The sequence below is a fragment of the Varroa destructor genome, unplaced genomic scaffold (assembly GCF_002443255.2).
Source record: "Varroa destructor unplaced genomic scaffold, Vdes_3.0 BEIS01000001.1, whole genome shotgun sequence".
NCBI lineage: Eukaryota > Metazoa > Arthropoda > Arachnida > Mesostigmata > Varroidae > Varroa > Varroa destructor.
The window spans coordinates 32,831,975-32,859,032 of NW_019211454.1; the positions used below are offsets into that span (position 1 = coordinate 32,831,975).

At 36.7% G+C, this 27,058-nt stretch overlaps 3 protein-coding genes and 1 long non-coding RNA gene across 15 annotated transcripts; 2 read left to right on the top strand and 2 right to left on the bottom strand.

The window, feature by feature from the left end:
- Positions 1-395: 395 nt before the first annotated feature.
- Positions 396-10,624, bottom strand: LOC147758535 (uncharacterized). Of its 6 annotated transcripts, XR_015319118.1 has the most exons (4): positions 10,384-10,624; positions 8,732-8,856; positions 5,669-6,897; positions 396-1,483 (listed from the first exon to the last, which is right to left on the bottom strand). It is a non-coding gene; the product is annotated as an uncharacterized LOC147758535 (long non-coding RNA). The 6 variants fall into 6 exon arrangements; XR_015319121.1 differs by lacking the exons at positions 5,669-6,897; positions 8,732-8,856; positions 10,384-10,624 and adding an exon at positions 2,156-2,480; XR_015319120.1 differs by lacking the exons at positions 5,669-6,897; positions 8,732-8,856; positions 10,384-10,624 and adding an exon at positions 1,972-2,148.
- Positions 10,625-11,703: 1,079 nt separating this feature from the next.
- mEFTs (elongation factor Ts, mitochondrial) lies at positions 11,704-15,461 on the top strand. Of its 4 annotated transcripts, none has more exons than XM_086977388.1 (5): positions 11,704-11,955; positions 12,753-13,017; positions 13,333-13,478; positions 13,891-14,014; positions 14,899-15,461. In XM_086977388.1, exons 1-5 carry the CDS (start codon positions 11,857-11,859, stop codon positions 15,240-15,242), a joined length of 978 nt encoding a protein of 325 aa, XP_086833514.1. In that variant the 5' UTR covers positions 11,704-11,856; the 3' UTR covers positions 15,243-15,461. The 4 variants fall into 4 exon arrangements, with proteins under 4 accessions (XP_086833514.1, XP_086833516.1, XP_086833515.1 ...); XM_086977390.1 differs by having other exon boundaries at positions 11,708-11,955; positions 13,357-13,478; XM_086977389.1 differs by having other exon boundaries at positions 11,708-11,955; positions 12,771-13,017.
- Dim1 (thioredoxin-like protein Dim1) lies at positions 15,457-20,317 on the bottom strand. Of its 4 annotated transcripts, XM_022817393.2 has the most exons (4): positions 19,829-20,317; positions 16,760-16,903; positions 16,371-16,462; positions 15,892-16,175 (listed from the first exon to the last, which is right to left on the bottom strand). In XM_022817393.2, exons 1-4 carry the CDS (start codon positions 19,979-19,981, stop codon positions 16,112-16,114), a joined length of 453 nt encoding a protein of 150 aa, XP_022673128.1. In that variant the 5' UTR covers positions 19,982-20,317; the 3' UTR covers positions 15,892-16,111. The 4 variants fall into 4 exon arrangements, with proteins under 4 accessions (XP_022673127.1, XP_086833518.1, XP_022673128.1 ...); XM_022817392.2 differs by lacking the exon at positions 16,371-16,462 and having other exon boundaries at positions 15,457-16,175; positions 19,829-20,277; XM_086977392.1 differs by lacking the exons at positions 16,371-16,462; positions 19,829-20,317 and having other exon boundaries at positions 15,457-16,175; positions 16,760-18,976.
- A 161-nt stretch (positions 20,318-20,478) lies between these two features.
- On the top strand, positions 20,479-26,655 carry LOC111255254 (aconitate hydratase, mitochondrial-like). The gene is made up of 7 exons (XM_022817018.2): positions 20,479-20,637; positions 22,006-22,302; positions 22,616-23,001; positions 23,243-24,174; positions 24,432-24,800; positions 25,309-25,546; positions 25,971-26,655. Exons 2-7 carry the CDS (start codon positions 22,034-22,036, stop codon positions 26,120-26,122), a joined length of 2,346 nt encoding a protein of 781 aa, XP_022672753.1. The 5' UTR covers positions 20,479-20,637; positions 22,006-22,033; the 3' UTR covers positions 26,123-26,655.
- The last annotated feature ends 403 nt before the right edge of the window (positions 26,656-27,058 follow it).

The window sequence follows — 27,058 nt, forward strand, 5'->3', positions numbered from 1 at the left end:
TGATGTCATGACTGCGCACTTACCGGTTGGTCGGTCGGGCAGGCATTCCCCTGACACTTCTAATTATACACCATACTCGTGAGTCTATGAATATAAAGTTAATTGTTAACAGTAGTTAGCTCCAATTAACGTATAAAATGGCACAGTTTAGCCATACATAAACTATACTGATGTAGGCTGTCTGATCCCATCGTTTCAAGAATACTTGATATCAAGGTCACCATACAGCTAGGCCTACAGCTAGCCATACCTTCAAACTGGATATAGACCGTCATGTGCGCTGAATAATGGTCCTAATATTTCCGCCCTATACGTTGCCGACTAAGTAAACATATAAAGAACAGCTTAGATTCAACAAATTACTATAGCTAGAGCGGTATTATTGACAATTCCTGTTAAAAGTAAGATAATTTATTTTCCATATTGAAATTCGCTCACAAAAACACAATCTTTCAGTAACAGAAATCAGGATTTAATTTTCGTCAAGACATATTGATCCTAATTTTTGAACTTAAAAAGTTAACAAATTTTGATTCGTTATATAACAGGTCTATACGTTAGTCAACGTAATTTTAGTGAAATCAATTCCGTATTTTTGTAATGACCCACGAATTTACATTTAGCATGGAAGTTTATTATTTGTATTAAATATGAGAATTGTAGTCGTAAATACATCCGATGATCTGCATCGTATTCAAAGATCATCTGATTTGCTTAGTACGGCAATGAGCCTAAAAGTTAAGGCCGCTTGGTGACGGCTATTAGTTAATTTACACTGTTATCACTATATGCTACATTAGTGTTCACAGTGATAACTAATAACTGTTTAGGTGAGAACTTTTTGTTTTTATCTCATCCCTATGCCACGCGTGACCGTAAGCCTAAGTGCACTGTGCCAACTTATGTTAGGAATCATCTATACATCGGTCTCTTAGTCATTTATAAGATGCACTGAAAAACTTGCATTTCATTTACATCTGTCCATTTTTATTTAACACTGGTTTTTGGGTTTTCCTTTTTTTTTAAACTTAGATTTGGTTCAAAATTTTGTCCCTTTAAGCACTGTAAGTAAAATCTTATTAAAAATGCTTGTGGGCCTTTTCATGTCCGAACGACAAATGCGTATATATTTAAAGGGCGATCATTTTCTTGCAGAAGAGTCTCAATATATATAACTTCGCACGCTAAATATGTTTGACTATAAACAAAAAATATTATTCAAGCTCACGAGTTCTTGATTTTTTTCTGTAGGTTTTTTGCACGTGTATTTGGCGTAGTTTATATGTTTCTGAATTTATGTTTGTGTAATTTCAATACAATTATGTCGATCTTGTCATCTTTGCCACACAACTCATCAGATAAGGGTCTCCTGTACGGAATCCGATCTTCAAAGGAAAAAGGATCATTTGTTCTTGAGCGGAAAAAAGTCGCCAAATACTCCTTGAATACACTGACCCTTGCGGCATATGTGGTTTCGATACATCTAAAACACACAAGAGGTATATGTATTTCTTAGACATTTGAGGGCAACCAAGTGATATTTTTACTGCACTAACTTCTACTTAGGTCAATTAATATCGAACTAGCTAGCAGTCTATAACTAGATTATTATTACGAATCTATATTTTGTTTTCTAGAATTAATCTATATATTTTATGTAAAAAATTCGCCGTAACGATTACTGGTGATGTGGCCATAGTTTTTCTTATGTTTTTATCAATTGCAAGTTCAAAGCATCTACTTAAAATTAGAAAAAAAACCCTGCAGCTGCGAAGCAAAGAATGTGCAGAACATACATACGTTATTTAAAGCTGGAAAAAAGGTTTTAGTATATAGAACACATGCGTTTAATGTGTATATTCCTTTGATAACAAATTTTTTTCAATAGGGCAATTTTAGTCAACAGCTGGTGGCCTGCCATCGAACTAACTGCTAATAGTAGCGAATTGTTACCAAGAATATTGTTCACACCATAACATTTTCAAACCAGTAATACACGGTTAACAGAATGCCCATTTTGCATTATATACACTCGATGAGCAGTTTAGCGTGAAACCTATTCGATGAGGTTGGCCTTTCATAAGCCCTTTCTCTATTCTACGTATATTTCAGTGCATACTAAAGTGTCACTGCGTCAAGTCAAACCAATACATGCTTCATCTCAATATTTGCGCGCATGATGATATGATTGCATCCTGATTTGATCCACTCGTGGCTTTTTGCACCATCTGCGTGCAATGTGTCCGTGCGAGCGGCAACGCATTTGTTCTGTTGCCTTAAGCGTTCATGGTCAATTGTCGGCCCGTTTATCCCAGCACAACTACCAAAAGGCGAGTGTTCGCTAAAAGTACTGATAGTACCCACTCTTACGGATCGTACCTGCCCTTTCTCCGCTCATCAGGTGATAATAAGTGAATTAGCGCATTCTGTTCTTATTTCATGTAATATAAAAGCTATTATTTGGTTGAATCTAGCTAATTGATTGCAACCCTTTAGACGTCGTTAAAATGACGGAATTTGCGTCTGGATGACGTCACTCTGGCAAGACGACCCACATTTGAAAAGTAAGTGATTGTTCAAAATGCTTCTGTTAGTGTGTGCCTTGTCATTCGACTGGGCCTTTAAGTAAGCTTTTTAATCGATAGATAAATAGTAAGAAAGTAAATTTAAATACAGCTTAGGTAAATAGGGCGATAAACAGCTGATATAAACGTACTTGTAAACGTTATATTTACTAACAAGCAGGCACTTAGAGTGATTCAAAAACAGGTTAGGTAATACATATTCATAATGATGAATCAGATCTTATATTGTGCTCAATTTTTATGAATTAACGAAGTTTCTTTCATTATTTTGATAATACAGTTAAGGATGTAACAGCTATATGTGTATGTTGATCAGCCTCGACAAAGGATTGGATCATCGTCTGACTTCGGCAATGGGATGTTAACGTTCGTCGATCAATAAAAAATTTCTGCTTTGATCAATGTAATTTTAGGCACACATTTTAGGCTAATTTGTGCCGGTTGTTGCTTGTTTGGCCTTCTTTTTCAGTCCGACGTAAATGCGTAAGAAACAATAGCCGATATGGCAGAGACTTATTTCTCAAATATTATTATTATTAAGCTAGTATCTTCATTAACTAACGTTTGATTAACGTTAGTATTTTCTTCATCAACCCAAAATTTCTTTTTTTTTAATAAGACTCGAGGCCCGTATTTTTCCTTTCTTCTAAAAGGTAGCCTATTTATATTGCAGAAAAGGGAACATCGGTACTTCCGTAATGTAGTACTCCAAATTGGCTATTTGTGCCTTGCCTGCAAATCACTTAAAGTTACTACCGTTTAGGGAAACCCGGAAGTTCTTAATGCGCTCGAGCGCACGCATATCGATTTGCAGCCACAGTGTAGTTGAACTGTAAGGATATTGTCTCACAATGTCATCTCTTTGTCCCTACATTTTGTACTGCTATGAATACTAGCAGGTTGATGGAGTCTAATTGTACATTCGTACATTCGTGTTCAGCATAAAAACAGGAAAATAATTAGCATTTGCATTGATTCTACGATTAATTATGGCCTTAACGTTTACTATGTGTCGACCATCGATCACCGGTTTGATGTCGAGCCATCCCGCTGACACATTTATTTTTGGCGCCGTTGTCGTGTCATCATCATTTTTATCCTTGTGCCGTCATCTGACATCACCAGTGCAGCTATAACTTAATTCAGTGCTATCATTGTTGTCCTACTTTTATTGGTGTAAACCAGATGCTTGCAAATGAATGCCCAAATAATAGTGATAATAAAAAATGAAAATAATTATCATCCAGATGCTCTGTCCCAAATTTGTCTATAACAGCAGCAGCGGGAACAACAGTGGCGGTAACAAGGACTGTCGATATGTACTAGACTATCTCAAATCTGTAGCGTTATACATCAAGTATTATATGGTGAAGTGTTGCTACAACCACCGAAGACTTTTCGAAAGAAAGTTAAATTTATAAAAACTCCTTCAGCCGTTGAGATATTTTCAATCAGAAGCGAAAACGTTATCAAGCTTAGCATGCTTATTAACTTCATTGCATAGATCCAAAAAACGGTTACCACCGATTTTACGCTATCGGCTGACTTCATTGATGACGAGGAATATCATGAACTCTAAATAAAGGAGAGGAATCACAGAGTAAAAGGCCAGAAGAATCATTCGTTCTTTACACAGAGATTCGAATGGAGTCTATGAAGGGAGGAAAGCATAAAGTGACGACTGATGACGTCATTACAAACTGTGACGTCAAAACTTGATAGCATCGAAGTGTTCGTAGATAATGCTGGAGCTTATAGAGTTCTAGATCATCGAGTGACCATTGATCAGCACATCATTTTTTCGATAAGTGGTTGGTGAGGGAAGGTTATAGTGTGAAATAATCTTGTTTTTCGGATAAATGCAGTAGATGCCAGGTGAGCAGATAAGGTTTGTCAAAACATTTAACTAAACACTCAATTTATACAGGACACAATCACAGATGGACAGCCAGAATTTCTTAAGATTCAACGGTGCGTAGACTGATTCATGATAATCGAGGGCTAGCACGACAAAGAAAATGAAAAACATCGTAAAAATATATATTTCTAATATAGATTGCACAAGTGGATGAAATACTTTAGTGAATACACGTGGCGAGCTTCGACTGTAATCCATTTATATATTGCATTTATATAGCATACTTCTATCATTTATCACGCTGTTCTCTAGTTATATATTATTCTTGTACTTATAAGACACTGAAATGTTTTTAAAAAGAAAATACGAATTAACTATAGTATGAGCACTTTTTTGCATAAAGGCTGTCTTTGATTAATGCAATTCGATAAATGGCTCCGCTGACGTGATTTAATGACAATGTTTAACCGCCTAAATGGTTGCGAGATACTAAGCTTTGAAAAAAGATGCAAAACCCCAATATGAAAACATTACCACTCGTCCCTGCAACTCATTGCAGGGGCGAAATTTTTAGTGCCATTTTTTTTATTTCGACAACTGAATATTTTTTTCTCTCATGTCCCTTCTTGTCAAGAGTGAGATGGGATTGCCTTTTCAGATCGAGTTTAAAAAATATCTGGCGGGTAACAAGACACTACATCAGCTTATTGTTTATAAAATTATGTAGCTCTATGATTCTGCATCTTCCATGATGTAAATGTGTTGGATTTTTCCGAACAAGGTTGACGTAAGCAAGGTGTCTGGAAATCTTTGTCACATTTAATTAAATAAAGTCGGCTAATCTGAAATACGCTATCCCACTTAGCATGATTTGGTTATGTGGTCAAAAGAGATCAAGAGGGAAGCTTTTATCTGCTTGACGGCAGTTTGTCCACCCGAATGACTCTTTTTAAGAAATATATATATGTATGTATCTTAAAAAGCCATGCAATAATGAAATAGGGAACACAAGTATGAACGTTATTTATTCTATTAGACATACACCAATATGCCTGTGACTAGATAATTATTTTATAGAAGTAAAGAATACTCAAGGTGAACAACCTATAGAGCCTCTAGGTTAGCAAGCCTATAGAGCTCTATTATTATTATTATTATTAGTATATGCTATATAGCTTTGTGAATCTCTGAAACTTCAAAAATTACATACAAAACTAAGACTTACAAGTTCGAGGCCACATTTTGCCCCATCGGGCATAGCGGCGAGAGCTTAATGCGATACACTGCACGCAACAACTCAAGCCTGGATGAACAGCGGTTGCTTTTTCCGTCTAAAGCATTCAAAGACCAATAAATAAGAAGAAGCTGATCACTTCTTTATCGCTGGAGTAGCAAAAATGTTGTATGCGTAGGCATAAATGCAGTTCGTACATGCTTTTTTCATTTTTGATAACATGGTAAACAATAACTTAATGCTGCTTTATTTGCGATATTAAACTACAATATACCGATTGCTTTTTTTGCAGGTGACTTTTTCTTTTGTTACGCCATTCTTCGCAAATTATACGAATTTGACTAGGCCTATTTTCAAAATATAAAAAACAATAAATATTTAGCTGTCATGTAGTTTTGCAATACAATACAAGGTCTTTTCTGTTTCAAGGGTTTACGAACTTGTTACAAAATAGTCGCATAGGGCGAGCTCTTTATCTGCTAGCCTTGCTATCCGCCGTGAAAATAAACTGTTAGCACTCTCAAGAGTGACTATTTCTGGAACAATCACAGACACACCACTACGCAGATTACTTTTCTTAATTATAATTAAATTGCTGGATCTGTCCTTACATATTTCGCAAAACAAACACAGATCATAATCTTTGTTGAAAAATGCAATGCTTTCCCGCTCAATAAACTCACACCACATTTTTCATGTTACCCATTTTAGAAAACCATCCTAAATATTTTTTAGCGTCCTTATATTTTTACGATGAAAAGGACACCGTCTTTATAAGAAAGACAATTATTTACAAACAACCAGTGCATTTTGAAAGTTCAAGCAAAATTTTGAATTTCATAAGAAAAAGTTCGTAATATAAGATTGCATAGTAGTGAGATTGTCTTTGAAGAGTCACAATATATTTTCTGAACTTAAAATCTGCTTCAAGAGTGATACGTATGTTTTTGTATGCCATCACACACGGGACCCGATCATCTGAAGCTACATCTGTTGCCTGGTTTATCTCGACAAAGATTTTTAGATCGTCGAGGCATACTTTATATTTGATAGCGACATGCTCGTATAGAACTTAGAAGCCTTGACCATTCTTGCTGTATTAAAAAGTGCCTAGATAAGAGCCCTAAGGATCTCGGGTAAAATCTTTACGGTAACGAATAGTGTCCGACTTTCCCTTTGAATGATCGATCCGTTAGATAAGCGCCACACCAGTACGTAACCTGAAACTCATACCGAAAGCAAACATCTTTAAGATTAATCGTAACTGGTCATGATACACTTTGCTAAGTTATGGGAAAAATCAAAATAAACCCTATACAGTGCAAAGTGATGATTTTTAGCAAGAGCCTAATTGTGAGCAGTCTTCAACAGTTGTCTGTAGGTTGACTTATCTCTGGTCAACCCATACCGATTTGGGACTAAGGATCTAAATGAGTGTAGAGAGGTAGATAAGTAAACAACAATGACCCCTCCATTGCAATACAAGGCATAGACTCCTGAGAAATAAGAGATAATCTCAGCCGGCAGACGCTGTCGTTTTTCAAAGACCGAAATTATAATACTTTCCCCATCTTGAAAATACCTTACAAAAATGATGCATAAAAGCTCTGCAATAAGTGCAATACTTTTATAGTCCAATAAATGTGTTTAAATAAATGCATTTTTACAAATTTTTAAAAAATTTTTTAAATAAAGTTTTACCTTCAGGACCTTTACCATCCAGACCATAGCTGCTAGGCTTTTACTACTTGAAAAGAAAACTTGATTTTTCTTTTAAGTATTTAGTATATATCTTTGTTAAATTCGAATGAATAAGTCTAAACGAATAAAATTTACACCATATCCTAAGCTATTTAACTGTTTGCAGTCCTCTTTTCGTACTAGCTACGGTTGACTACGGAAAATTGAATTCAAACGTCAAGGATTGTACAAAAAGTAAAAACACTCCCTATATTAACACATTATTTACCCAATATATGGGTCGACACTTCGATAAAAAATCGTCGCACTAAAGGGTTTCTTCGATAAATATAGATATTTATAACGTTATGCCTAATAAAATTAACGTGTTCGTTATGATGACATTAGCCTTTTTTGCCAAACACGTTAGACCAAAATGCACACGCCCCCTAGTACGTTCGATAGAGCATGCGACCTAATTAACACCTTTTAATGTGCAATCGGTTCACATTCAAAAGTCGTCAATGTAAAGTGAGCTCAATGCTCTCAGTGCCTTTCGAAACTTTCGACAAGTTTAGGCACAGAATGTTATCAAGTAATGCATCAATTTCACCGAATTCACCCAGAATTTCCTGTACATCCCCATTTCTAGCTTAGTCCCACTGTAAAGTCCACGACAATCCCTCTTTCAAGTACGGTGATTACGCGATTATGTGTGCGTTTACCTGCGACGATGCAGGGCGTCGGCTTAACGTGATGTTGGGCATTTATGATCAAGGTATTATTGAGCTTCTACCGTAAACTAATCGTCCAACACAGATTATACAGCAGCAAGGTGGCAAACATTTGCTTAGGTTAACTACTTGTTTATAATTATCGATGCTTGCTTCCACGATGATGACTATTTTTCAATATTTCAATTTTGAGTCAATTCTAACTAGTTAAAACAGCAGTGTTTTGATTGGTTTACGTTTCGTATGCGTTGCGAAACATTTTAAAAAATAATTAACATATTTAATAGAAATAACTAATAAATAAGCTCATAGAATTGTTCAAATTAGACGCCGAACATTTAAACATATTTAATGTCACGATGCATCCTCTAAGTTCAAACGTCTTACAAATCCGCATTTCCCGTGAAGAAAAATAGAAAGTTAACATTTTTTTTATAAATTTTGTATAAAATTTACCTTTTTATAGATTTCCAAATAAATATATTTTTTATAAAATTTTATAAATAAAACGTACACTTTCTTCACTTCAGAGCTTGTAATATATACTGGTTAAAAATGCTCGTTGATATTTTTAAGTAACAACAATCGGTACAGTGTCTTAGTATCTATGCCATTCTTAAATACAAATTTTACCACTTACAAAGCCGTATTCCAGACAAGCGTCCTTCGGTGTGATTTGTCCATATTTTTGAAAAGTCGCTGTAGCTTCAGCGCTGTCATAACCGTCCGTTGATTCAACTTTTAGCAGAGATGTATCCACCACTTCTAAAAGAAGACATTATAAATTAACGAATATGCATCCCATGTCATGAAAGCAGTAGTTACTGTTTCATTAGCTTATAAATCGTACCCTACAATCTTGAGGGCTTTTGACTCCGCATTCTCGCTTACGACTAAACGGAACTTGCTGTAACTTTGCTCCAAACAAGCTTCTGACACGTGATACCATACGTGAAAATTGATAACATTGTTGGCGCATAAGTCATTCAATGTCCTGCACAGTTCTATTGTACTTCCGTTATCGCCCTTCATCATACGGCTGGCTCATGCCAGAGCCCGGCTTAGAATCCAAACCACAACGCGTCCCGAAGCTTACCAGGCCAATACGTTACCCACTAAGCTATCACAGGAACATGTAATTTACACCTAATGGTTAGAACTTCATGTATACATATATATATATACGCTACGGTACAATTGATTCAGAAAAACTGATTGTCTTATACGAAAAATAAATGATAGAGTCGATTTGTTCTTTTTATTCTAGAGGCTCTAGCAGACCTTAGTCGCACTTGAGGCTATGTTCGGCAAATCTTTTTTTTTTTTTTGAGATTCTGTGATCATGGTTGGAATGGACATGGTCCTTTTCTAGAGATGGCCTTAATTCTCCCGACGTTTGCTTTAAATTAGAAGGCTGAGCTCCAGAGAATGAAGATTTCAAATCAAAGTATATATATATTTTTTAATTTCGTGCTATAAAGCCGAATATAGCGTTTTCTTTAGAAAAAAATCCGAGTCAACCAACGGTCTAACATATACATAAAATCCAACAAATTAGAGACTCCTGTACCTCGAGACAGTGAAATACCGGTTTAGTAAGAACAGTATAGGCTCAATTTTTTACTCGTATCAGACGGATCTTCATTGATTGGTGCAACAGGCTTTCCACAGTTATGCCAAGGCCTATTAACGCAGAGAGTGGAACATTTGCTGCAGTATCACATCGTGCTTAGAGAACAATAATGAATTATTTAAATAAAGGCAAGATGAATAATTACCGCTGGGTCATGGAATTACAAAAGCAATGTGATTGAATCGATAAAACTTCGATCGATAAATAAAAAATCGATAAAGCAAAGTAGCGGGGTCATTCGTAGAACATAGTGGAAAACCAGAATGAAAAAACTGCAATGGAACATTAAACAGTGTGCCACAGTAACTGGGGTAGTGCAGTAAAGAAACAGAACAACTGCAAGGAATTCGGACCCAGCATGTCAGCTTTCGCTGTAAGTTGGAATGGAAGAAAAACCAGCGCAGTATTGCGTAGCATCAGATGCGCATATTCAATGCGACTCATGGAAAATAAATCACTGAATAACTTACTAAGATCCAATAACCCAGTACACAAAAAATCATTTCCCACGAAACAAGCGACCACTTGAGTAGTAGACAATAAAGTAGAGGAGTCAATATATGATTATTAAAAACGATAAAGAGCACATTATTCAGGCATTTTAAAAGCGCTTCAGTGCTCTAGCTTAAATGATATATACTAATAAATTCGCAACTAACCTCTAACAAGCAAACCAAAAATCAGGAACATGCTTTTTTATAGCAGCGTATTGCCTTAAGCGTATTGTACAAACAATACGCTACAATGCAACAGCGGATCCTTTTGTAGGTGACAACAAGGTAAGGTTTATCAGTTTGACGCTCAATTACGGAATTTGATATAGAAATCATTAGTTAAAGCTATCGGGCATTCACAAACACTGGGCTAGCCAAGAGCTACATTAGCTCATAGACACGCCATATAGCGTCATCAAGTCCAATACGTATATCCGTAAATACCTAACGTGGAGTCAAAGCAAAGCTAATAGATATAGATCTTATCTCACAGGCCAAAATTAAAAATAAATTCGAAAGTAAGTTTGTTACATAGAAGAACTTTGCATGAGATTTCATTTGGTGACTTGATTAAAGAAATCGAAGTTTTATTGAAATTAATAAACCTTTAAAAGGGAATTAGTCTTGGTAAAGTGCGACAACATGCATTTGTAAGGACAAAATAGTTGCCATCCAAAAATCACTTTATTTTTTTGCAGTCGTAATTTTGTGTCACATGTGGCAGATCAGAGCAAATATTTTGCAGCCAAAACCTCTCTGACAGTAACAATCATCCTTGCGGCGCAAATACAGGAGTTTTATAGCCGTTTATAGGGTGATTAGTTTGCTGTTTTGCAATTTGCTGTACAAATATACCAATTTTATTGAAGCTCAGCCTTTTCAACGGTAAGTGTATGGCTTTGTTACGGTCCTTTGTATGGCTTCCGCAAGGCCACTGCTATTCGAACAAGTCTTGAAAAATATGCTGTATTATATGCTTATATCATTTCGATAGAACAATACTTTAGGATGTTTTAACTTAACATTTACATGTTCTATATGTTCTATATATATAATCAACCTCGGAATTGCGTTCATTGAATTACCAACGTCGTGCAAATTTCACGTGTTACATATGCCAGATATCCAATACAGTTTTATAAGGACTGTATATAGTGAAAATAATGTGATTATAAAAAAAAGTATCAAAAAACTGTTCCTCTTCGAAATCATTTTGATCCGCACATCATACTTTTGTTGTATTTGATCTGTACATTTTACAAAACATATTTCTTTGTTTTTAGATAAATCTCGTGTTTAGCTAGCTATAATTTTGTTGGTAGTAACTTTTTCAAATACATATAAAAAAAGATAAAAATTATTTAACAAAATTTCCTAGAGTAGGATAGCGTTATTTAGAGGTTTACCAAAATAAAGAAACCCGGAAAATGACAAGCGGGTTCCATTTAGCCCCGTTACTTTAAATTGTTCCGCAACACTTACAGCGCCCTCTGTAAATAAAGCCCGTTTACTTGCGTAAGGTGCGCTTCCAAAGTTTACTTCATTTGTTCGCGTGTAAAACCAGTCAAAAATTTCTCTCTCTTTTTTGAGGTGTTTATGGTCAGCTTGAAGTGAAGTGGTCAAATAAGAGTCAACAGCATGGTATTCCTGACACGTCTATTAAGAGTAGATGTTTGCAAACAATCGTTGGTGACTCTTCGTAAGAGTACAGGCCATTCGTTCCAGCACTGTAAGCAGGTAGATACCAAAAAAAGACTCACGTATATTTTATTAGGTGTGAAAAATAGAATAATTATTCGACGAATCATTACGGCGAATAAAGCGTTCCGCGGCACATGCTGTGAATTCATGCGAAGTTGCAAAATTAATGCATTAGGAAAAAACAACTTCGTGAACGAGACCGGGTAAATTTCTTTCCGTTCTAGTTTGTGGTTACTTAAGGTTAACAAAAGTATTACCGTGGATAGATTGAAGGAGAAAAGTTATATATTCTGTATGGATTTACTTTCCCACGTTAACGTTGCATGTATCTATAGTTTTTTTAGTAAGTAATTTTTGGTACTAAATAAACGCCTGCGATTACGTCTTTGGTGGTCAAATAATTTGCTTAAAAGTATAAGTTAACAATGTATGAAAACATGAAAAACTTTCCATTTCATTTACCACCGTCTGTAAAATAATAGAGGATAATCCATGAGCATGATTTCTATCCATGTTATGCTGACGTGAATATTCTAAATTCTGATGTATACACCATGGTTGTGTAAATAAAGCTATTTGTCAAGTCAATAAGATCTAGCTGACATCAAGCTTAATATAATTGCTTATTAATGGATTAAGTATATAGCTGTTCTCTAAAGGGGACCTAAAAGAAAATGGCAAGCCATTATATGCGCAACGATATAACAATAATTGAAATTTGAATGTGGTTAGCAAGCCCCATTTTTTAGCTAATCTGACGCGGTTAATACTTCATTAGAGCAACTAATTTGAGATCAACTTATTGAGTAGTACTTTTGTGCCTACGTGATGAGCTCATATGTTTTTTTCAGGCCCTGGAACAAACCAACAATGACGTGACACAAGCTACAGCTTGGCTCCAGGCCGAAGCGTTAAAGAAGGGTTGGACTAAGCTCGAACGTTCTGAAGCGCGAGAAGCTCAACAAGGTGTCTTCGCCATGGCAGGCCTTGGAAGTAATCTTGTTGCTGTAACTGAAGTAAACTGTGAAACCGATTTTGTAGCACGAAATTCGGAATTGCGCGGTTTTGCCCACAAGATTTCCGAGACCCTTTGTCAAGGTTAATTCTAGCTTCTGGTTTCTTATCGCTTACTTAAAATATATACTTTACATCAACATTACGATTTACCTTCGATTAGTTGCAGCCTAATTCATGGTTTTGATATTTCGTTCGTAACTAAAATAGCGATCCCTCTAATTCGGTAAAATGAAAGATTTGTCATTTTGTCCTACAAGTAATGCATTGACTTTTGCAGACATTCATAGTGCGCTGAAAATTTCAGGATGTATGCCTTAATATATGCCTATTTTTTGTTTTGGTTTAAAAGGCTGTTTCGAGTGCTATCAACGACACTTCAATATTAAATAGATATAGTTATGTGTCCTGTTTTGATTTCAGAAGTCCGTAAAGGTAATTTGGCTGCAGGGACGAACCTACAGACACTGCCTTGGGAAAAACTTTCTCAACTTGTCATGGACGGCCAGAGTGTGGACGAAGGCCGGGCTAGATTGGTAGCAAAGGTTTGTTCTGGTTCCATTCGAAAAATTATCCATCGGAGGAGATAGCGGAGTAGTCGATATTCTAATTGATATTAACTTTATGCTTTTTCAATTTTTAGGATTTCTAAATTATATCCTCTATTATCAAAGACCCCTTAGTAATGGAAATATGCTTTGTGTCTTCATCATACAGAAACTTCTTGTAAGTTTTTGTATGATTAGAAAATAAAGTGCACATTTCTTTAATTGCCCCATACGCGAGGTAAATTTGGTGTTTGCGCCACGTATTGTGAACCGTCAAATTCCAAAGTACACATTCATTTAGGGATCTTTCGTCATCAGTGACATTTATTGTCATTTGTTTCTGGAAGCCAACAAATAGAATATAACGCCATTTCCGATTCGCTAAATTCGCCATCTCCTGTTTCCGTAGGTTGGAGAAAAAGTAGGCCTTCGTCAGTCGGTTATTGTTGCAGCAAAGGGGGATGAACGATTAGCGGCAACATGTCACCCAGACGGTGCTTTCGGAAAATACGGAGCAGTAATGTTGTACAAAGGTATAGTAGCTAGAAATGACTTCTGAGGATCTTTTGTATATAATATCTAGTATATATCATGGTTCGGATAGAATAATAGTGAGATTTATGTAATTGACTACTAACCGGTAGATTATTATTTACTAACCTAACTGGTTTTATGGGAAGTAGGACAAATTTTCGTCATTTATTTTTTAAGATTTTAGTTCTGATCAGTTTCAAATTAAAATTAAAAATAGTCTGTCTTTCTCTAATGATTCGTTAAAGCATTTCTTAATTCGCCAAATAGAAAGTATTAAAAAATTCGAAATCTTTTTAAGCTTCAACCGATTAGCTAAAATTCATTTTATAGTACATCAAACTCTAAAAACATATGCTGCTCTACATAAACTGGATTTATTGTTTCCGTAGTGTCTGTATAAGAGCAAAGCGTTGTGGTAATTTTCTTTTTACATTAATAAGATACGCTCGAAGATGATACAGTAGTCACATTTGGTTTAGTACAGTATACATACAGCAATACATAGTCCGGTTAAAAGAATACCTGGGTGTATACCGAGTTTTATTATAAATAAAGATGTTTCAGGGTGACCTTTTTGTATCCAAATAATTTCGTTATTTAGATTATCTCCACAAGTACCAAGAGGTCTTATGTACTACCTGAATTGCGCATTTTTAAATACCACGTAACGCGGTATAAGTACTTGGTTTACCAATATAATTTTTTCATTGTGTTCATCGCAAAAATGAGAAGTCATTGGTATTTAAAATTATATAGTGCAAAATGTATTTGCATTTGCTATTTTTGGTTTGGAATGACCATTTTAATTCTAAATGTTCATTTTCCATACTTCTTTCTTCTTTGTATACCAAGCTTAGTTATGAATATTGTGCAACACTTTTAGGTGGAGATGACGACGTTGCTGAAAAAATATGCCAACATATCATCGGTATGAAACCTATGTCAATCGGCAAACTAGAGGATCTGAATAAAGAACTATCGGAGAAAGATGCTGCACAGAAAGTGCAGGCAAAAAGCTCCGAAAATGCTGAAAACCTTAACGAAGATGCCGATGATCATACTCCACAAGCTAGACCAAGCAAAGACAACGAACATAGGTTGTTAATGCAAGACTTTGTATTTGATCCGGACACGACAGTCGGCGAACTACTCCAGGAACACGGCATGCAGATCACTAGATTCTATCGATTTGAGTGCGCTCAGGAAATGATTGAAAATAAAGATTAAATCGATAAATAGGCGAAAGAGGACATATCGAAGGGAATTAGCGTGGGCCTAGGTTTATCTTTCCTGTTCTATTTTAGCTAATGTAGCATATATGCCTGTGTCAAAATGTTGATAGTATTAATGTACTGATGGTAAATTAATAAAAAATAACCACAACAGTATAAGAGTGACACCTTTTGAGTTCATGTTATTCTTATCAATAAATATACTATAATTGAATGTGTAAACGTGCCTTTATTCTAGCATGGTTACCTATAATATGCATATGATTTGACGACTTTTATTATAATTTAGGCTTAAATATAACAAACTTTATTTGTGAAATATTCGCAACATCTCAACGAACCTACTTTTCATACTATTAAGTTCATATTTGGTTTATAATAATATATAATAATATAAATTGTAGGTCTAATTAGTACTATACAATACATAGATAAATGTTTAGGAACAGAATAATGTCTCCATATTTTAGTGTACGTACGAATTTTGCAAAGCTTCCTATGAATCCATATTGCACTCTGCTAGTTTTATGAAAAAATGATAAAAACATTCTAATTTAAGCTTGCTTGTACATTTTGTGTTACACGCATTTCAATGGATACATTTTTGGAAAATACAGTGTTAGCGATGACGAAGCACATGTATGTAAACTTTAATTAGCACACACGAATTTATATATATAAACTAGTATTATCTGGGATCAACGCGTACGTAAGTCGAACAATCTTCGCATTGAATGATCGTAGGTAACTGATTGCTCAGGTGCCTACTTAGTTCCATAATTCCTCCACATCTACACTCGAACGTATATAGGCCCTCATTTGAATCGAGCTCGTCTAAAGTCACTACCTGCCAAATAGGATGATCTAGCCGAGAAGAATTGTCCAGTTGAACGTCGTAATTTTCGCGGGATTTTGGATCGGAAAGAACCTATTAAGAAGAGAAAACAAAAATATAACATCTTATATACATAAATATGTGTATGAACGATTCATCATAGCTGTATTTAAAGAAATAATATTTTTTAACATTGATCAGTGAAGATCACGCTTTGTCCACTGAGTGTCAACCTACACATTTAAATAAGATTCATCAGTGAAAAGTTTGACGGAATAGCAAATTTACCCGTGTTGTTGAATTAGGCGAGAATACGAATTTTGGCTGGGCAAAACCAACGTAATTTTCTCGTTAGGCTCAGTCGGTGTTGCTGTCATTAACTAATCATACGAAAGCAATAGAAAGGAATGCTAGGTTTACATAGACTAATTAATAAACTAGTTTTTAAAATAAAATACATATGATACGAAATATACCTCGCGATAGTGGGATTCATAGAAACACGTTTAGTGTAAATCATAATGCAATAATATCGAAATTAAACTTCCCACGTATCCTTCACTAATTAAATAAATCAGCAGATGCACCATTTGCTATACGCGCCAATACTTCCTAAAACCCAATAGTTCCAGACGCTCAGCAAATATTGCACTGAGGTATATATCAATGAAACTCACCTTGTAAGCCCGCTCAATTGCGTGAAATTTCGCTTCGTCTCCGTTTCGGCGATCCGGGTGATACCGAAGCACTAATTTCTTGTAAGCCTGTTTAACCTCATCTAGGGAGCAAGTCCGTTTAAGACCGAGTACATTGTAGTGGTCCTGTATTTCGCTCATAGTAAAGTACCGAAAAGATATAAAACAATAAAGTAAACAATCGAATAGTAAGTTCCATGCATTTAGACTCGACACTAGAGGAACCTGATGAAGAATGTTTACACAGTATATGAACAATTATTATTTGAGTGTTTCTAGCTTTCTAAAAACATATTAAAGACAGAATTGGTAGCGTTTTTTTTGAATCGGGTTCCGTGTCACCGCAGTTGACCATGCACCGGTTGGCAAACATTCGCTCAGTGCTGTATGGGAGAGAAAAATACTCTCGTCGCCAAGAGCGGTAAATTCAAAAGGCATTTGCGTTCAAATAAATGTCGGGGCAGCCGCAACGATGATTGGCGGTTAAAATACGATCGAAGCTCTTTGAGCGCTGAAGTAGTTATGGACAGTTCCCATAATTACAGTCAGAATAAATTGACGTGGAACCCTGATGCACTTCCTATATAAAAACATGCTCGATGAACTGTTTGATATACGAATTTAATAATGACATAACGACGTGCACAACAGCTATTTTAAGCTGCAGTTTCAAATCTTGAATTAAAAGGCGGGGAAGGGGGATAACATAATTTATCTCATATCTCATATAATATCAAAATGGCTTCATCCAAATTATCTACAGAGGCACCCAATTATATGACATATCTGACATAACATATAAACCCTGAAGGGCGCAGTAAGTATATTAATTATTAGCTTGTCTTCGACAGCTGTATATAATACTAATATGGTCAATCCTCGCTATGAAACTAACAACCTGAGGTCTGCGTTTTTATAGTTTCAAGTGACATGCAAGCATTAACCTATTTGGTTAAAAGGCCAAAATATCTATTCGTTACTCTAATGCTTTACAAAATAATAATAATAGATAACGCTTTTATTGAATGCGAAGCTGCGCGGATATAAGGTCGACTTTTAGTTTTCAGCCCCGCCTAGGGATCGTTAATCTATCCTCATTTTACGTATATATTTACATTTATATACTTTTTATATATATTTTATTTATATATATTTTTAAGAGACTCATGCGATCCTGAATTGATTGTCAAAGTTCGAGACTTAAGTTAAACAAATTTGTGTACTTTGTAATTTTCATAATTTATTAAAACTTTGAACAGGTTCATGTGCAAGGCCAATAAGTGCGGTCAGGCAACCACAGAATGGGTGGACAACCCAAAATTTTACTACCAAAAATTTGATATTACATGTAGAACTATTGCCTATAGGATAAATATAGATCTCGTTTTAACTGACGGTTCTTCGCATGAGCTTAGCACAAACAGATTTAAACGCAAGATACCTCATGGATCGACTGACGAACATGTGACAATCTTTGGAATGCTAAACATTACAGGAAACAATAATAGTACTAGTATTAATCAATCACTATCCTGTTTACCTAGATTAGACTTACTTTGTGTATGATTGCTCTACAGATAGGACATCCAATCGTCCATGGATGATATGGTATATCATCATTAGAAGTTCACTTTACAGAGCTACATGCATGACTCATTATGAACACCTTTTTTATATATAGTATTTGTAGTATATATAAGGACAGACAATTAAAAACATAAGAAATGAATAAACTTTGTTCAAGTTGTTTTTGTCTTTTATCACTTTTTCAATATCCTGATAATAAATTTATTTATTTAAGAGATTATTTGTTGTCAGTGCTATAGACATGAAATAGCTTTGATGCATAGCATGGAATGAAATTAAACGCAATTTAAATATAGGAGATCCACCAATCCTGTGTCGTTAGAAAGATAACCGTTTATAAAAAAAAAAAAAAGAAAAAATCAAGTTATCAAGTTCTTTCAGCTGATTTGTTCGTCGCAAGCTATGCGCAAGAGAATATATTCAATTGGTAACGAACCAAGTATACAAATGGTACGTGCATCAAGTTTTCCTCGATCTTGGGATTTGGGTAGGGCTAGTTAGATAAATAATTATTCAATGTTTGTTTCGGTATCTGTTCTGTCGTAGCTTTTATGACTCTGATCGCGAGACTAAAAATAAAATATTATTATTTCTACTAAAACTATTATTCAATATCTGTATTTTGTAGAATAGTCTTTCGGCGATACAACGAGACCGCGACCTTTACGGGCCCCGCGAAAGATCGTTTCAATAATGTCGATCATCTCTTGCTTATCTTCAAGGGCCCAGTTGATTTTGTTGTTATTTCCGGTACCCAGATCGATCATGATGTGTTTGTTGCGAAAGAAGAACATCACGGTACACGGATCGTATAACTCGTACATTTTATTAAAGTCCGGAACTTCACTGATGTCGACAAGGTAAATAACAGCGAAATTTTTTACCTGTTAATGTAAAAATAACACACAGAATGCAACGCACATAGATACACCGAAACTCGTATTGAAATGTTTGTTCAAGCTAAACAAATTTAAACAAGTTATATTATAAACTATCCACTCACGCAACGTTAGTTATCTATTATTTCTGAAATAAACGCAGATTTTTCTAGCCTCACCGGCTTTACTAATCTATAAAGAAACAACGGTGGAAGTCAGAAGAGTTAATATTTTTGTAATTAAAAAATGAACTAATTATATCAAAACGTCTACCAATTCTTAAAATTCGTAAAATGTCTTTTGTACGCTACATTAGCCGACTGGAAAGGTTCCAGAACTTCGTAACTTCAGGTAACTACGGAAAGACGGGTCGGCTAGTTTGAAAATTATGTACTAAGACAACAGCCTTGAAGTCACTTGCTTTCTTACACCGACTCCTTCATTTATAAAAGTTTGGTCAGCTTATACGAACTTCTTACAGCGTTGGATTTTCGTCAAAATTACAAGATAAAGTACAACATACATAACATACAGCAAAAAAAAATCGTTGATTCCGTGAAAAGTGAATCATGTAATGGTTACCTACCTTTTCCGCGATGGAGTAGAGTACTTCGTCCATCTTCATACACGTCGGATCCCAATCATGTCCAAATCGAATCACGACAACTCGATCTTCTTCTGAGAGAATGGCTTGGTCGACTTGCCATCCATTGTGGAGATGCTGCATCATATACGACATATTCGCCTAGAATTTGTAGCGCTACGCCCTAAAAAAAAACAAAGGAAAATATGCCAATAAGCACGTTCGTGCTTTGAAATAATTCGAGTATCAAAGACTACCACAGCACAAGATGAGCTTCAGAGCCTGAAAAAGGGAAAAGTCTACAATCAACCAGCCGTTCTCTTAGCGAAATCGAACGTTCCTGGGCATGACGATGATTTTTGCTGATTGCTTATTGCTGCAATTTTGATCACCTGAACAGTGCCTATTCTGTATTTTAAGCAAGGCTATGACATGTTGGTTTATTTATTAACCATAATCTATTGAAATATAACAGGGCCAATTTCGGTAGTGATTTCTAATGAGTTATTTTATATTGGTCTCATTAGTAGTTTATCAGCTATTTACAAAGATCACGGCTGAATACATCTTTGCTGTTTTTCGACTATATTTCTTAAAATGTAGACCTGCATTACTATGATCATAAATTAAAGTAAGTCACAGTTGAAATTTTTCGAAAACGAAAACCATACATCGTTTGCTTCGCATAACAAAGTAAAAGAATCGGATCTAGATTATGCCACAGAGGTCGATAAATAGCCGTGTAACATGGAAATCATCGGGAGGTCACACACATAACAGATCTCAGAGCAGCGTAATTGTAGCCGTTGCTGGTAAGTGAACTAGTTATACCCTGTGCTTTTTATCTTTGTTTCTAAGTGTGTTTGTAGTCACATTGGTTAATTTTTACTGCATTGTGTATAGAATAGTTTCCAATTTTGCCCGAGCATCCACACTTTCCTCAAAACCGAACCGGCCAGATTTGGCGGAGCGCAAGAATTCGAGCCAGAATCGCGCTACTAAGGTGTTGTTACACTGATTCGTACAGGATTTCGTATAGTATAGGATGCTGCAGAGCACTGCAGCTGCTAGTGAGATGATATAAAGGAAATATACGTTACATAGAATAAAGGCAGTATTTTATTGAAATCTTCCGAACGAATGTATGACTTAAAACTGCGACGTCCCTCCATCTTGAACTCCTCTTTGCCCTTTGCGAATCACATACACACTGACCACTCGCTGCGTCTATTGTCCACCTAACTTCAGTGGTGATTGCTCTATTGCAAGAAGTTCGAGTCTACTTGTCTATCAAAGTGAAAAAAATGTATCCTTTCATTGAAAAGAATCGCGAGTTGCATATTAGCTCGCAGTATAATCGCTAAAACAGTAACATCTATGATAAATCTTAGACTTGTAAACATAATGAAAATAAAATAAAAAAGGCATTTGAGAGGATATTATTAGCGGGCACTACTTGAGTGTTAAGCAAAGACGTTTGTTCAACTAGCTGGCGTACTGGTAGCGGTGAATATCTGAAACACATTTTAGACTACATATGAATTATTGTTGCATGGAAGTTCAGCTTGGAAGCGTTTGTCTCAATAGCCGTCCGAATAATTTTTTTCATATTACTTGAAATTATCTATAAGAGGAACATTGTTAAATACTGTTTTTTAAGACTGAAAATCTTTAGTTTTATGTACATAAACATATGCACTAACTAGATGAGCGAATTAACACAAATGAGACGTGTGTGGTTTCTAAAGCAAAAAGCTTTTGGCTATCGAAATTCCACTCTTTTAATGCCTACTGTGTACCTCTCTAGCTGATTACGTCAATGACCATAAACTCGATCGATTTGATGTAACAAGGCATTTTGTATATGTCCTAAATTTTATTTTTAAATAGTTGACCAGCTTGCTGACGCGTGCGATACATTGGCTAAGGTGCGATTATAAACGAATATGCTTGAAAAACAAAAACATTTATCATATTCCTCAATAAGCTATTACATTTGTGAATTTCCGCGTGATTACTGGTCTCCAACAGCGAAGATCAACAGTGATTCCAGGTTAACTAGTAATTGACTGTTATTAAATTTTTTTTGTTTTATTATCTCGAGTTGAGTCTGTTGTAGGCTACTCTGTAGGTAATGCATTTCGTCGACTGAGTATTGTATTTACATGTCTGCTTTTCAGAATCACTACGGAGAGAGTACTCAGCCAAATGGCGTACCGTCAGGTAAGCACTGCGCTGTTACAGCGTTTCAATGAGCCTTCTGCTCGCTTCTTCCATTCGACGGCGGCAGTATGCAAGCAGGTGCCGCTATCCAACCTCGAGAGGGACAAATATCTTCCCTACGATAAGCTTAGCGCTAACATTGATATCGTCAAGAAAAGGCTTAACCGACCTTTTACGCTATCTGAAAAAGTGCTTTACTCCCATCTCGATCAACCCCAGTCAGAGGAGATCGTCCGTGGCACAAGCTATCTTAAGTAAGTACTGTCATTCGTCTTCAATGGATAAATAATAACAAAAATTAAAGAGATTAACGGTCAGTGCTTCATGTCAAATGACGATATTTATAGTGAATAAAGTTTTCACGTTTACTGTTCTTGTTGGGGCCAAGGTACACAATATCAAAGATACAATTGATCTTATAAACACCTGCATTTTGCACTCTTGAGTAACTAGACATTTGTTATGAATAAATAAGTAGCTAGGATGTGGATCTATTTGTTTACGCACACGTTTCATTGACATCTGTTAGGACATGTTAAAAAAGCTGTTTATTTATTCATGCTTTAGGCTTAGACCGGATCGAGTAGCCATGCAAGATGCTACCGCTCAAATGGCCATGCTCCAGTTCATCTCTTCGGGTTTACCTAAGGTTGCTGTTCCGTCAACAATTCACTGTGATCATTTAATTGAGGCGCAGCTTGGAGGGGATAAGGATCTATCGAGAGCTAAAGATCTAAACAAGGAGGTCTACAATTTTTTGGCGACTGCAGGCTCGAAATACGGAGTAGGTTTCTGGAAGCCAGGCTCTGGTATCATCCATCAGATCATTCTTGAGAACTACGCATTCCCCGGTCTTCTGATGATCGGAACTGACTCACATACTCCCAACGGTGGGGGTCTTGGTGGTCTCTGTGTCGGCGTGGGTGGCGCCGATGCTGTCGACGTTATGGCCGGTACGTATAACGGTGATATGATATGTGTCTCATTAATATTGGGAACAGCTTAAGCAATAGCCTAATCATTGATCTTCAAGGGCAATCAGATTCGCATTTTTCTTTGTTCTCGGATTGCTGTGATAACAAAGAGTCAAATTGCTAATGATTAATGATTCACTTTCTTGGCGAATACTGTTATGTCAGCTTTAAAAAGCATGGTACAATCAAGTAAGTGGCTGTCTGATTTTTGGTATGATAGGTTTACCGTGGGAGCTTAAGTGCCCGAAGGTGATTGGTGTTCACCTTACGGGTAAAATGTCTGGGTGGACCTCTTCCAAGGATGTAATCACGAAGTTGGCTGGTATTCTCACTGTGAAGGGCGGCACTGGTGCAATTGTTGAATATTTTGGCCCAGGTGTGCAGAGTATTTCATGCACTGGTATGGGTACGATCTGCAATATGGGCGCAGAGATTGGAGCTACAACATCAGTGTTCCCATTCAACTCACGTATGGCTGACTACCTCGCTTCCACCAACCGCCGTGCTATTGCTGATGCTGCCGAACAAGTAAAGGACAAGCTCTTGTCCGCTGATGCAGGCTGTAAGTATGATCAGGTTATCGAGATTAACCTGGACAGCCTGGAGCCTCATGTAAATGGTCCGTTCACTCCTGACGCGGCTCATCCCATCAGCAAGCTGGGCCAAACTGCCAAAGAAAAGGGCTGGCCTTTAGACGTCAAGGTTGGCCTGATCGGCTCATGCACCAATTCGTCTTACGAAGATATGTCTCGTTCGGCTATGTTGGCCAAGCAAGCTCTTGATCACGGCGTTAAGTCTAAATCCTTGTTCACTGTGACTCCCGGCTCGGAACAGATCCGAGCGACCATCGAACGTGATGGACAGGCGAAGGTGCTTAAAGAATTCGGTGGTATGGTCCTTGCCAATGCTTGTGGCCCTTGCATTGGTCAGTGGGACCGCAAAGATATTAAGAAGGGTGAGAAAAACACCATAGTCACTTCATACAACCGCAACTTCACCTCACGGAACGATGCCAACCCTCAAACGCATGCCTTTGTCACCTCGCCCGAAATGGTCACTGCTCTTGCTATAGCCGGTCGCCTCGATTTCAACCCACTTACTGACGAGCTTACAGGCTCTGACGGCAAAAAGTTTAAGCTCAAAGCTCCTGTTGTAAGTAAAATGTTCAATTAACTGATATACGTTTAACAGCTTCATTAAAATTATCTGATACTATTATCATGGCATGAGAACTCGCTACTTACCGTTGTCTGCTAGCTCAGCGGGCGAAGTAACTTCTAACCAAATATTTGATAAAAATTGGATAATGAAATTGTACCGTTTTTTAATAAATTTACATCGCTTGAGTATTTAATAAATATGACAAGAGGATGTTTAGGATATTCATTTTTAACGATGTTTTTTTCCAGGGAGATGAGCTCCCTCGCGCCGGCTTTGATCCCGGACAAGACACGTACCAGGCTCCGCCCGCTGACGGATCAAATGTCAAAGTTGACGTTGATCCCAAGTCACAGCGACTCCAACTTTTGTCACCCTTTTCGAAGTGGGATGGAAAAGATCTTATAGACATGGTTGTTCTGCTAAAGGCAAAGGGCAAATGCACTACTGATCACATCTCGGCCGCGGGACCTTGGCTCAAGTACCGTGGCCATCTGGATAATATTTCAAATAATATGTTTATTGGAGCGATTCCCGAAGAAAGCGGTGAAGCTAACAAGATCCAGAACCGCGTAAGCGGCAGTTGGGGAACTGTTCCTGAAATCGCCCGTGACTATAAGGTACGCGTAAACACTTGAAGTATTGAGTCTTTTATAGGAAAACAAAAAGCCGGCTGTTTTATAATAAAAGATGTCCTGCAGAGAGCCCATGTCAAACAAACGTATGGTGTCTTTTACAGAAAGGTAAAGGCCATAATTAAACCCCTAGAGAGCCCATGTCAAACAAACGTATGGTGCCTTTTACAGCAAGGTAAAGGCCATAATTAAACCTCTAGAGGGTAGGAAAGTAAAACGTATCCTTTTACAGCAAGGTAAAGGCCATAATTAAACCTCTAGAGGGTAGGAAAGTAAAACGTATAAAATAGACAGACAACTTATTGCCTTCAGTAGTAATAGCATACAGTTCCAATAAGTGGTGCAGTACAGTTAACCTATTTTCTAGTCGCCACCTATCCGTTCCGTTGTGCGAAATACACGCAAGAGCCCAACGATAAGTGTCCTAATACTAGGAGTCCCTGCCACTACAATTACTGATATGAAAGTGACACCTGTTCATTTATTTATGCAGGCCAAAGGACAGCCATGGGTTGTTATCGGAGATGAAAATTACGGCGAAGGCTCTTCTCGGGAACACGCGGCATTGGAGCCCCGTCATCTTGGAGGACGTGCTGTCATCGTAAAGAGCTTTGCTCGAATTCACGAAACTAATTTGAAAAAACAGGGTCTCCTGCCTCTTACATTTGCTGATCCCTCCGACTACGACAAAATTAAATCAGACGATAAAATTTCCATTGTTGGACTTAATGGTAAGTTCGTCATATATATAGGGCAATAAAACCACAACATTAACCTCCTTTTTTGATTTGAAAAGGGGTTGGGCGGCAATCTGGCACTAAAGCGAGCACTAAGGTGCTTTTGCTATGTATAGCCTATAACATGAGCTGCAGATCGCTTTGTCATTGTAACCTATCTTTCCTAAGTAAAGCGCAGAGTTAACAACACCTTATTTTAATGAAGCAAAGTAAAATTAAATCATATCAATAGGCAAATACAAAAGACTTGCCACAAGTGAAAGAAGGAAAGTACATGAAACCCGAAAGGTTCGTGTTTTTTTGTTGTACTAGATTTTCGTTCATCTTTCAAATTTAGGGCACACTTGTTTAAAGCTGTTTAAAATGAAAGAGTCTAGCGCTAACTCACCTTTTAATAATGTCTATGATATCTGAATAGGTTTCGCTCCTGGCAAGCCGTTGGAGTGCCACGTCAAGCATAAAGATGGCAAGGTTGACAAGATTATGCTGAACCACAGTTTCAATGAGGGCCAGATTGCTTGGTTCAAGGCTGGCTCAGCTCTTAATCGCATGAAGGAGCTGAGTGCTTGACTGTACAACTCGAACAAAATCAGCTTCGAGTAGGAACAAATTGAAGGCTACAACAAATTAATTCTACTAATGTAAAGTGACTAATTTATTCTATATATAACGGTGAACCATCAGTCAATGACAATGATAATTATGCTGTAACCTCAAACCACAAATTACATTACACAGCAATAGACGGTGCGCCGATTACCAACCGAATGTGTTTACTTAGAGGTACGTGCAGAATGCGAAATCGTAGTAGGTAAGTACTTTCATTTCGTAGATGAAGTTGGGCAATTATTGTATGTGGTGTATGAGGAGCTGAACTATGAACGACCAACATGTGATATGGGAACACGAGGTGACGAATAGAGAAAAATCACCTCGAATCATTTCGGCTGAGTACTAGATCAGCATATGTTTTACACATCTTATACAGAGAAAGCGGAAAAAAGGCACGAAAGGGAAATAGTGTGAAATAATGCTGGGTGTATACGACTACTTTCAGAGATAAATATTCGGTGAATCAATAAAGCATTGAGCCAAAACATCAATTTTGTCTAGTCCATGTCTGACTGCCCATCTGTGTAAACTCAAGAAAGATGCCATATATATTTTTTTCTACTATATATTTAGTAAATATTTGATTGGCTAGAAAAATTTTACGTCAAAGTGTATTTCTATTTGTATATATATCGGCTTTCGATAACCTCACGAATCAGTTCTCTGCTTTTTGGTCAAAGATTTCCATAAGTTTTAGATTTGGTCATCTGACTTGGTATGTTAATTGATCAATATAAATGATTTTGTCACACGAACTATATTATCCAATCGATTAGGCACCGAGCCAAACCTTATTATTTTTTCCGACCTGATATACGTTATTACAAGAACGTCATTTCGATAAGACCCAAAAAAAGCAAAATGACACAAAATGTAGGCCATTTCATACATTGA

Coding starts and splice junctions, on each gene's coding strand:
- mEFTs (XM_086977388.1), top strand. CDS start 11,857: ATGGTATTCCTGACACGTCTATTAAGAGTAGATGTTTGCAAACAATCG. Junction 13,018..13,332: donor TTCCGAGACCCTTTGTCAAG/GTTAATTCTAGC, acceptor AAATAGATATAG/TTATGTGTCCTGTTTTGATT. Junction 13,479..13,890: donor GGGCTAGATTGGTAGCAAAG/GTTTGTTCTGGT, acceptor CTGTTTCCGTAG/GTTGGAGAAAAAGTAGGCCT.
- Dim1 (XM_022817392.2), bottom strand. CDS start 19,981: ATGTCGTATATGATGCAGCATCTCCACAATGGATGGCAAGTCGACCAA. Junction 16,904..19,828: donor TCTACTCCATCGCGGAAAAG/GTAGGTAACCAT, acceptor AGCGAAATACAG/GACCACTACAATGTACTCGG. Junction 16,176..16,759: donor CAATTGAGCGGGCTTACAAG/GTGAGTTTCATT, acceptor TCTTCTTAATAG/GTTCTTTCCGATCCAAAATC.
- LOC111255254 (XM_022817018.2), top strand. CDS start 22,034: ATGGCGTACCGTCAGGTAAGCACTGCGCTGTTACAGCGTTTCAATGAG. Junction 23,002..23,242: donor TGCTGTCGACGTTATGGCCG/GTACGTATAACG, acceptor TTGGTATGATAG/GTTTACCGTGGGAGCTTAAG. Junction 24,175..24,431: donor TTAAGCTCAAAGCTCCTGTT/GTAAGTAAAATG, acceptor GTTTTTTTCCAG/GGAGATGAGCTCCCTCGCGC.